Source organism: Curcuma longa, unplaced genomic scaffold (assembly GCF_044706935.1).
Source record: "Curcuma longa cultivar G26 ecotype Majalengka, Jawa Barat unplaced genomic scaffold, ITB_CL_G26_1.1 contig_13066, whole genome shotgun sequence".
NCBI classification, from domain to species: domain Eukaryota; kingdom Viridiplantae; phylum Streptophyta; class Magnoliopsida; order Zingiberales; family Zingiberaceae; genus Curcuma; species Curcuma longa.
The window spans coordinates 37,321-48,988 of NW_027429335.1; the positions used below are offsets into that span (position 1 = coordinate 37,321).

An 11,668-nucleotide genomic window follows, 5' to 3' on the forward strand; every position below is an offset into this window, starting at 1 on the left:
CCTCCGCCCGCTATTTATAAACCAAAGTGACTGAAATGCCCCCGAATCTACGCGGATTCGGGCGCCGTATTTTCATATTCACCGTATTGCCCTCGCCGTATTTTACCAAATACGGCACCTTTTTCGGCTGCTAAGAAACTCGATTCAGATTACTTTTGTAGCATGGGAAGGAGCTTTGACGTTATCTTATCTGCCACGCTGGACACCTCTTTAGATCCCGTGTCGGCTTGTCGCTTTCCTGATCGACCGGACTGCTAATCCTCGCCGTTCGATCGCCCGAGGACGGACCAGATCCTTCGGCACCCCGTCCATTAATCACGGGGCTGAAGCCACAGACTTACCAGAAAGCCAGAGCCGTGTGATTTACGTTGTACGGCCGCGGATCCATTTGACTATCTGTGCGTAAGCTCTCACCTGCCTCCTTTGATTCCCCTTCAACCAAGCAATTATTCAACTCCATAAGTCAACGCTGCTTGCGCAAGGACACGAAGACAGCTGTAAGCTACATGATCATCATACCAGTCATCTTCTGCCCTTGATTATTCACTCGAGTCCTTGTTTGTTTCCAGTAACCACTGCGCCAAGATCGCGTCTTGCAATTTTCTTTTTCGTCTTTTTTGAATCTGAGAGTGCGTTGACCTTCATAAAACCTGATATTAAGAAAAGGCTTACGCTGCACGCTGTTTGAACTGTTGAGATGGATACGATTCTTGCGAGCAGTGAGATTAGGTTACAGAATCGGATGTGGGTTCAGAGCAGCCTCAAGATTCCATCAGGCAATGAGGATGAGGATGAGGATGACGATGCAGCCTTGGAACCGTGTGCTGTGTTCTTGTCTTTCCAAAGAATTTGCTCTGATAATTCCTGAAAGGGGCATATGCAAAGTAGGAACACTGATCTGGTTGTGAGCATTTCTAGCAAACAAAGGCAAGTTCAAATCAAGCATTGTTATCAGGAATTTTTTTTTCTGTCCTAAAAGCTGGAAAGTAAATGAATTCTACATTCAACACTGTTTGGATCAGATGCTGACAAACAATTTTTTTACAGAAACTGAATTTATAGACGATCTATGGCAGTAAAACTTCTAAACTAGAGGTGAGGAAACAGTCTCCTGATCAATTTCAGGTAAAGTAATCCTTCAGCATTGATGCCTTCTTATCTTAATCCTAATTGGTGATCATCACACATCAGCAGCTAATCATTACAGCAGCCATGAAAGAAAAAGTAAAAGAAACAAGAAATATACTCAAGGACATTGCAAATCACTTGCAAACTACACGAGATTCAACTAATAATCACCACATACCAGCTTAACTAATCATTTACAGAAACCATGAAGAAAGTGAGGAGGTATATAGGAGCACTATGTTGAAAGAAGGTACATTATCAGCACTATTAAACAAGCAACTAATCATTTTACTTGTTTATAGATCTGTTAAAAGAACTATATATGAGAAATTTCATCCTAGTAAAGTCACAGGCTTTGGCAGAAGTAAAAGCTATTGAGATTTCATAAAATAGTCATAAAGAAGAGTGATGGAGCTGCTCTAACAGGTAACTGAAAAGATTTGGAAGCGAAGATTGAATGTTTCATAAAGGACGAAGATTTCGAAGCTAAATACAGAACAATTTGAAAAAGAAGAAGCCATTCCAACAGCTCGAGAAATTGTTGCAGAGAAAGCTGTGATGGTCTCGAACAAGCAATACGAGATGTGAGATTGCATTCGAGGTTGCAGACCATCTTCCTGCGCCCTTCATTAGCAAATCGAGAATGGAAGAACAAACCTCACTTTTCAAGTCGTCCCCGGCGACGGGCTGCTCCATGAATGCACGGTCAACCACACCGGACCAGCACAGGTATTCTCCGTTCCCGGTACGCGGATGGTGGTGGGACAGTCGTCGCCGATCTGACCGGACGGATCCAACATCGTCGATCGGGATCGGGATCGGGATCGGGACTAGGGATTTCGCAACATCGTCGATCGTCTCTCGAGTCTTCTTCCTCTCCTCTCCTAAACGAAGCTTTTGCCCCATTTATTATTAATTATTATGTGTTGATTATTAATTTACTAAACTAATAAATACTTTTTCAGGAAACAACCGACGCCTGCCACCGCCGTTTCCCTGCCATCTGCCGGCACCGACAACCTCTCTCCCAGTCGTCCGATACATTCACCCAAATAATTCCTACCCCACTCTTACCCGATCATTTTCTGCCTTTCTGATTTTGCGGTCCCCGCAGCTCATTCGAATCACATGGCGAGCTGCCAAGTAGGGAGCCAGATCAAGGTAAATATCAGAAATCCCAGAGTCAGGTCACCGTGAGTGAGAATAAGAACGCCAGCAGACGGCTACACGTGGCACGGGGCCACCCAAACGTCACCTCCGCTGGCGAAGGCTATTCTCACCGCGGTGGCGTCACCGCTTGCAGTTTGAAGCGTTCCCCACCGCTCTGCATCGTGTCTGCGACTGCTGCGGCTATAAACTGAACACGGACACAGATCAAGGCGGAGGCGGAGGCGGAGGCGGAGGGAGGAGAGGAGTTGCTGCGACGGTGTCTGCGCTGGGACCTCAGATTCGCCATTTGAGTTCGTGGATTCCTGGCGGAGTTCGGCATTCGTGGTTGGTCACCTGGGCGAGAGAACTGCAACCTACTTTGCGGGAATCGAGTAGCGGAGGCGCCATGAGCGGAAGGAGGAGTGAAAATTTTCTGGTGATCAGTTCTTAACCTCGACCTATTTTCTCCCTTGTTTGCTTCTCCGTCGTCCTGTCGTTTAACGTGTGGGCCGGTCTGCTTTTCTTTTTGCCTTTCTGGAAAGTATCCGTTTTGGTTTGTACATTTGCATCTTTGTTGGCTTCTTGTTGGCTCTGGGATTTGGACTGAATCCTTTTGTGGCTTAGCTGCAGGAGGAGCCCATTAATTTTTGGGCTCCTGGTTTTTTGTTGCGATCTAGACAGTGTCTCTTACGTTTGATGTAGTCATGGCTAGGTCTATATCCGAGTGTTTTTTACTGTTTCCATTTGCGCTAGATAGTTCTGGAGCATTTTATTGTGTTTGATTGCTTTCGTCGCTTAATGGATCACTGTTTTTATGGTTCGACAGTGTTGCTGCTTTAAGCAATTCATTCTCCTAATTAATTTGTTTGTTGAATTGGATTTGGAGTTAGCCTAGTGATACTGCAATTTGTTAACGGCGTTATGCTAGGACGCGCCACCAGGGTGTTTGCTTATTAGTTGCCTAGATGGCATGAGTAATGAAATTCCTACTGGCCTATCGCTGAGAATCGTTCCAATGGACCTCTCTTGTGCGTGCAAAAGTATCTCAAAATCATCGTAACTTCTTTACCATAATTCTCCTCTTGTGAGTAATCTATAAATTTGATATTCCCATCAACTCTATAAAGTTAGCTCGGATGTATAAATATTGTTGTATGGAATGTGTCTGAGCAATTTAATTTTGATGATAAATTTACAGAATAAAATATTTTTAGCAACTATGATACTTCCTGGTTGACTTCTTCAGATGGAATGCTAAGTTCTTAGATAAACCCTAGTTTCTATATTAACCCTAGCATAAATGTGCATATAACGCTCCCATGGGTGTGGCACAGTGGTAAGCACTCAGAGGAACAATAAAAGAACCAAGGTTCGAATCCGAAATAGCACAAATATCTTGAAGGTCGGCTTCTGAGTATAATATGTTGCACTCCGGATTTACTTGATAGACGAACTAAGGGAAAAGGCCTTCTACCTCCAGGATTAATTAGACAATTATCAAAAAATAAATAAATGTGCATATAACTCTTTTTTTGTAGTTTTAAGAATGAACTATTTTTGTGTGGCATAATGGTAAATTTTCAAATTAGTTATAGGGTACATGTTCTTTTATACAAGCGTCAAAGTGTTCATTCTTTAAAAGGATCTATTATGTTATTTGTGTTGGAGAATTTTCAATGTTGATGGGTTGGAATAAGGGCTTATCGATTTATAGTTATTGACAATCCCAAATAGCATAGTCACGTTTCCTAAAGGCTTAATGTGCCACTACTAATGGTGTGCAACTGGTGTCTTACTAATCCACAATGAAATTATTTTTTTCTTCCATGACTTGTAATGTAGAGGAAGAGCCTATGGTCCACCCAAGAAGAGAACAATGTCTTCTGATCCCTCTGTTGAAGCATAGCATGTGATTCTAGTGGCCACAATTTCGTCTATAGGGTGGAAGAATTATGTTGCCACTAGAGGGAGAATAAAGACTGTTAAATGTTGTGTGTCTCTAGAATTCGAAGTGAATTTGCCTAGCCCATGCTTTTTCTTTTATAGACTAATCTACTAATCTGCAACTCTTTTGTCGAGATACTCTTGGGTTGCACTTTGCCATCCAAGTTTTATACTTTGCCATTGGAACGATCACAATCATGCATGTTTGAAGTATTGGTTCACTTAAATTTGTTGGTTCACTGGACTTGGGCTTAGATTGGATTGTTGGTGCACAACTCACACGTGGATCAACCATCATATGTGGTAACAAAGGTGAGGGAGACTTTTTGTATGAAAATAAATTATATATGCGACTTAACAATGTCTACTTATGAAATGCAAAGTTAGCCAACAAAGTGCCACATGGAGCCTCATGTTTTCCATGGTAGTTGGGTTTCATTTGCCAAGTGTGCTTGTGTGTGCCACATGGATGACATGATGTGCTTGATGCATTACCACCACTCATTTGTGCACTTGGCTCAAACAATCATATGATTTGCACATAATTCTACTATGAAAAGCACATGGTGCCTCCTCTAAGTCCACCTTTTCATCACAACATAACTTTATGGAAGGATTTATACTTAGATATCTTAATCTCCTTCCAAATTTTAGGCATGAGACTACTATGCCACTATGAACTCTAAGAGCTCTCTTCTTCTTCGCTCTCCATGTTTTGAAAACTCTTTTTATTCTGAAAAATTCCAGCACTTTGTGTTTTATGATCACAAGTAATGCTTGGACACTTCTCACATGCTTACTGCTAAGATACTGCATTGCTGGCTGCAAGCCTATCTCATTTTATTTGTTTTTGTTTGCCCATCATCATCATGAAATTAGTGACTACATCATGTGGGTCTTTGATTTATTTTGTGAAACTGATGCTTGTTCAAAAGGATCACAATTTTGGATGCAGTAAGCTGCTGAAAAGTGTTTTTTTTACAGTCTGTGATAATTTCTTCTATTCCTTACTAGAGTATCTTTGATGAGAAAATAAGTTAGGAAACCACACCACATGCATCTTAATATGTTAGACACTTTCAATAATACATTAGTGGTGGACTCTAAGTTTTGCTGATCAGGTCTGTGATTATTGCACAGATACTCCAAAAGAGGTTGCTGCAGAGAGAACATAACTGTTGATGGCATAGGTTGAAAATTCAGCAGGTAACTTAAGTAAAATTGGTGGCAGCTGACATTCTTGTAAACCCTACATGGGAGAAGGTACATGCGGTACGACTTAAGAGAATTTCAAGGACCCTACAGGGCTGAAGACTTGCTATTGATTTAAGCTGTACAAATGGGTGCTAAAGAGTATGGTGAAGAAAGAGATGATTGTTCAAGTGATTTGGAGAAGGATTTTAAGCATAGTAATGATGGTGAATCAGATTATGAACCAGCAAGGGATTCACTTTCATCTCAAGGGGAAACTGCGACAAATACTGACAACAAGGTAAAAAGAGCATCAAGGGTTCCAAAGAAGCTTTCAAAAAGAGAACCATCTGAGAATGGTACTCGCACCTCGAGAGGAAGTGCTAATCGTCAACAACATGGTAGACTACTGTTCAAAGCATCAAGTACGAGTCAAAAAAAGTGTCAAAAGCCTGTCAGAGCATCAGATTCAACTAAAACTCCTTCCAATAAAAGGAAGGAAAGTGCAAGTGATCCTTCAATAGTTTCATCTGAAGAAACTGAGGACAAAACAATTGAAGATGTTAAGGAAATACATGTGATGGATGAGGCTCCTGTGTGCAATCAGAGTAATGGTACAGACAATGAAACAGTTGCAACAGAAGAGAATGTCATTAATGATGACAAGGCATGTGTATCTCAGAAGATTGAAGAGTTGGAGTTCAGAATTGAAAAACTTGAGGAAGAACTTAGAGAAGTTGCTGCTCTTGAGATTTCTCTCTATTCTGTTGTTCCAGAGCATGGAAGTTCAGCACATAAGGTTCACACACCAGCTCGGCGTCTTTCAAGGCTATATATTCATGCTTGCAAATATTGGACTCAGGACAAGAAGGCTACAATTGCTAAAAATACTGTGTCAGGACTTCTACTTATTGCAAAGTCCAGTGGTAGTGATGTTTCAAGGTACTGAAATTTTGTATCTAAGAACTAAGAATGTATGTATTTATTGATCAACTAATAATTTGGTTAGTTATCTTAGGTTGGCATTCTGGTTGTCAAACACAGTTGTCCTTAGAGAGATTATCTCTCAAACTTTTGGCAACTTGTCCAATTTCAATGCAACTATGAAGATGGTTGCATCAAATGCTGGTGCAAGGAAAACTGATGAACAACATACAACGCTTAAATGGAAAATCAATTCTGGCAACAAAAATGGAAAAAACCTTGGCCTTTTGTCAGTGATATATGATTGGCAAGATACAAGCACATTTACACAAGCTCTGGAAAAGATTGAATCTTGGATATTCTCCCGAATTGTTGAATCAGTGTGGTGGCAAGTAAGTTTTATTTCTTCTTTTCTATGTCATCTTGAGATAATTTGGCCATTCTTGCTAGTGTCTTAATATGCATAAGCAATCTAGGACTGCACTTTTCTAATGGGAAATGTTATAAAAAAATATATGATTGCTTCATACTTGCTTATTCAACATAAACATTCCAATGGTTCCATGTCTGGCTGTGAAATCCAATTACATTCAGGATTTTCAAATCAGCTGCTAATTTCTAGAAGTGCAAAACATTTTGTACATGGTCTTGCGTATATATTATAATGGTCTTCTTAAAGTTAATTGGTAAACCACTTATCCCAAAAGGTTGAATTATTAGAAAAGAGACCAATTTATATATTTATCTTATTAACACTTCCCTTTCATGCATGAGTGGGGAGTACTTAACTTGATTAACTCTGATCTTTGATTAGCTACTCTTGTGTTTTTTTTTTTGCAGCAAAAGTGGGATTCCCCAATGTCCTTTGGTATTATCTTAAAGTCGATTGGCTAATGATAAAGACCGTTTTGTGTCGCACTATGATATCAAATAATTTACTGAACCCCTTAACTATTGCGATATAGGGTAACTCGGATCGTTTCTTACAAGAAATGTAGCTAGCAAGTGATACTTCTTAGGATTGAATTGTTATTGGTTTGGGGTTTGGTTTTGATTCAATCTTAAGACTAACAATTAAAAGACATTCTAATCTAACCTAAACTTCACTTGCAACGAATTAAAAAAACATAAGGCATTTAACGAAACCTAACCTAATCTAACCTACGTGCATTGAATAGAAAATAAAGGAAACCAAACTATGAATGCAATTCAACTTATGAAAGTGGAAAAGCAAGAAATCTAAACTATCCTAAACTACTGTATTGAAAAAAGCAATCGATAACAGAATTCATTGTAAACCCTAATTCCTCAATTAAACCAATCAAGAACATGAACAGTGAATCCTCACCAAAACTAACTACCGAAACAGGGGAATTTGAATCTACAGGAGATTAATATCCATTAACAGGAGTGTAATTTAATCAAGAAAACAAAAAGACTTAATCAGATGAATCTCACAGATCAAGATAGGGCAACCCCTCAATGGTCATGATCTATCCTCTTTTGACCTGGATGGCTTTGATTTTGATAGAAGGCTTAGATTTTTCCAGATCTAGATGAATGGTCCAGATCACTCCATATTGAGTTTCTTCAATTAACCTTAGCCTTAAGCTCAAATTGTTTCGGTCCGACTCGAGTCCGTGGCTACCTTAAGCTCCTACATAACCATATTCACATCTTTAGACAAAATGTCACAAATATGAAATAAATTGCATCAAAGTCCAAAATGAATCCAAACTCGTAAAATGTAGTATCAATGCGAGTTTAAACACATGTGAGTATTAAAAGCATGAGTATAAGAGTCAAAATCTCGTATCAACATGTCGGTTATGCTAACCACCTACCCAACAGCTTGAGTTATTAGAAAATAGTTCAATTTATGTTAACAGGTCCAAGGTACTGTATGTTTAGACATTAATGACTGTTAGTAAACCTCATATAGATGAGAGGATCACTCAGTCATTGGGTTAAGTTAATGGTAGTCTTTTTGACTTGTTAGATTGAATACCATCATGTATAAGAAATTATAAACCAATAGATAGCACCTGAATTCCTAGGATTTGATAATTCTTTATATAATTTGTATTGTAATTTATTCTTTCCTAATCACTTTGCAACTTATTATCGGTTTGTTTTACCATTTTATAAGAAAAGGTAAATTTTGGGAAATTTGCTGTTAATCATCTGACATCTCATATTGTCTTTGGCTAAAAGTCAATACAATGGGTTAAAGCTTTTATTAATAATCATTTGGGGTGGCAATGGAAATTAGACAATGCTACTTTAATCATCTCAGCATGTGTCTGAATGTCTTTAATTATCATAACTTAAGTAAACGACTTTGCTGATGCTATAAGATAGTGTATTAAGTGTCTAGTTTCTGACTTCTTGACTTTCCTTGAGGTGTAACTGAAAATAACCTTAGAAGTTGAATTGAACATTTTATTTATTTTTGGTAAATACTGTGTCTAGTCTAGCTAATATTTTGATTATTAGAATACCAGTGCCTAGAGGTGGACTGATGAACCTCCTGGGTGATGGGTTCATAGGTTAAACTAGTCAAAAATCCAGTTCAGCAGAAATTTTCTAATGTTCCAAGCTTCCAATTGGCGGTGGCAGCTTTGGGTTTCCCAGTTAACTGATTGAACTAACTAGTGTTGTTTTATAAGTTAGAGACTGCATGGGTTATATGAAGTAGCAAAAAGTAAGAATGCTAAATTTTACCTACCTCAGTGTGTGAATCATTTGGCCAGATTATGTGAGCTGAACATCTTTAGTCATTTTAATTTAACTTCTAAAGAGGCAAAGAGATTTTTTGGTTATCCTCTAGTTCTTAGGGTAACCTTCTTTCATGTTTAGACATCGGCATGGTGTTTTTTTCCTCCTCTGTCCATTCTTTGCACGTACCTACTTAACAACTTCCTTTTTGTTTATGTGTGATCTTATAATTCAGACATTGACACCCCACATGCAAACACCGATGGAGGACTTGTACACTCCAAGAATCTCAGAAAAATTGCTAGAACCATCACTTGGTGATCAGCCGCAAGGAAGCTTTTCTATCAATTTATGGAAAAGTGCATTTCATAATGCTTTCAGTAGAATATGTCCAGTCCGTGCTGGAGGCCACGAGTGCGGCTGCTTACCTGTATTGGCGAGAAAGGTATGTTTTGCCATCGCTGATGAACAATTCATATCACCATCAACAACAATAAGCATTTGTTGGCTACATGAATCTTAGTCCTCCATTGTGCTCTATGTAAGCCAATATCTTTAGTAATATTCCAATCGATTAATTTAATTTTCTCACCTTAAATTCAATTTTCTTTGGCCTTCGTCTACCCTTAACACTTCTGACCCCATTCTATTCAAATTTGTAACTATAGAATTGATTGATTGCTTTTGAACATTTTTATACCATCTCAACCTGGTTTCTCTTATTTTATATCTCTTGGACTTGCATCTAATTGCTGGGTATTGGTTTTTTCTTTTTCTTTTATTATATTTCAGTAACATTATACATTCGTTCTTACGTCTCTGCTAACTTACTTTTTAGTACATGTTGCACAGTCCAACACTCCAATGTGTATTTCTAAATTCCTTGTAGATTTCAGTAGTCATGTTTCTTTTGAGTATTTCCTTGAGTGGTTCTGACATCAGATATATATATATATATATATATATTTTTGAACCAATCTGTGGATGATAAATCTCTTGTATTCCTAGGTGATGGAGCAATGTGTATCTAGATTAGATGTTGCCATGTTCAATGCAATTTTGCGCGAGTCAGCTTATGAGATTCCTACCAATCCTATTTCCGATCCAATTATCGACCCAAAAGTCTTGCCAATTCCTGCTGGCCATTTAAGCTTTGGATCTGGTGCACAACTCAAAAACTCTGTAAGTATTATTATCTGCATTGTTCTTTTGGTGTTGAAGGGATTTTACTGTTTTTCTATTCACATTATCTGTGAGATCCAGTTATTAGTTCCTGATTTATCTATTGAACTATGCTTGAGATACTTGATTGGAAGTTGGAAGCAACCAATGACTAATCCTATTCAAGCAATTAGCCGAGCTTTACTTCAGCTTTATACTAGAATAAACTTTGGAGATATTTGCTACTTTAGGTTAGGGACCACCAATATGCTCGTATTAAATTTACATCCTTTTTCGTGACAACCTTAGCAGATGGCATAGTGGATGACAAGGTATACCATTGACAATGATCTCCCTCGCACGTGTTTGGGATCTACAGGACCTTGACAAACAGGGACAGAAGGGCAGAGGGAATCAAGACATGCATCAGGCTATTGGTGGATTGCAAGTAATCGAATACATTGCTCGGTATAAAGAGTCTGGCACTTCTATGGAGACCTCTGGAGCACCCAAAGACAACCCCTAAAGAAAATAAAATTAACAAGAGAGGAGCTTGCCAACCCGAGACTGTGGAAGAATGCTAGCACAAGCTGAGAGGTAGGCGAACTAGCACATTGCACAAGTGTCATGCTCAGAGATGAAACGACATCTGACAAGCGTGATATGCTAGAATTCTTCACATTGAACCCCCTCCCTACCATGGTGATAGACCTTAATGTGAGGGGAAGTAACTATAATACGATATGTTTGCACGTTAGGGGCTTGACATGTATCCCACCATAGTCACACCACCTCTTGACAGTGGTCGGGTCAGGGACCACGTCCTTTGAAGACATCTGAGAAGACCTAGTAAACCGTGTAGTCGGGATTAGCTACCTCGCACTACTTGGTATGTGCGTGGAAAAGAAATGAATGGGTACAAGCCAGGGATCCCCAAAGATGTTGATGATTATGTTTAAATGTTTTGGATATGCATGTTTAGGAAATGTTGATATGCTTTTATGCTTTAATGTATGATGTTATGTAACGAATGGATTTTGTGAGTAGGAAAGGAACTTACTAAGCTTTATGCTTATAGATACTTTCCTTATCTTGCAGATCCCGTTAGCAGGTACTGAGCAAATGGGAGGCAGCAGGACAGGGCAGTGAAGATGTGTGTGGTGGTGACGTGATTAAGCCTTGGCCATGCAAACCATTTTCTATTTGCATGTTAAAGAATGATTTAATTATCCTGTTAGAAATTTAATTACCAAATGTAGAACTTATTAATCTAGAATTGCTATGCAACCTAGGTTAGTTTATTGTCATTATTGTATTTCACTGTTTTATTGCACTGCTATCGTATATGAAACTGTTTTAAATTATTAATAGTTTCCGCTGTATGTTAGTTTAGTTTAGTTTTATATATGATAGTAGTTGAATGAAATGAATGAAAGTAAGAACTGTAGCGTCC

General features: G+C 38.7%; 1 protein-coding gene across 1 annotated transcript; it reads left to right on the top strand.

Moving 5' to 3' along the window:
* The first annotated feature begins 2,601 nt into the window (after positions 1–2,601).
* LOC141815955 (uncharacterized) lies at positions 2,602–10,741 on the top strand. Its single transcript, XM_074703814.1, has 7 exons — positions 2,602–2,713; positions 5,362–6,354; positions 6,431–6,728; positions 9,290–9,499; positions 10,063–10,236; positions 10,467–10,547; positions 10,595–10,741. The coding sequence occupies exons 2-7, from the start codon at positions 5,561–5,563 to the stop codon at positions 10,739–10,741; spliced, it is 1,704 nt and encodes a 567-aa protein (XP_074559915.1). The 5' UTR covers positions 2,602–2,713; positions 5,362–5,560.
* Positions 10,742–11,668: the final 927 nt, after the last annotated feature.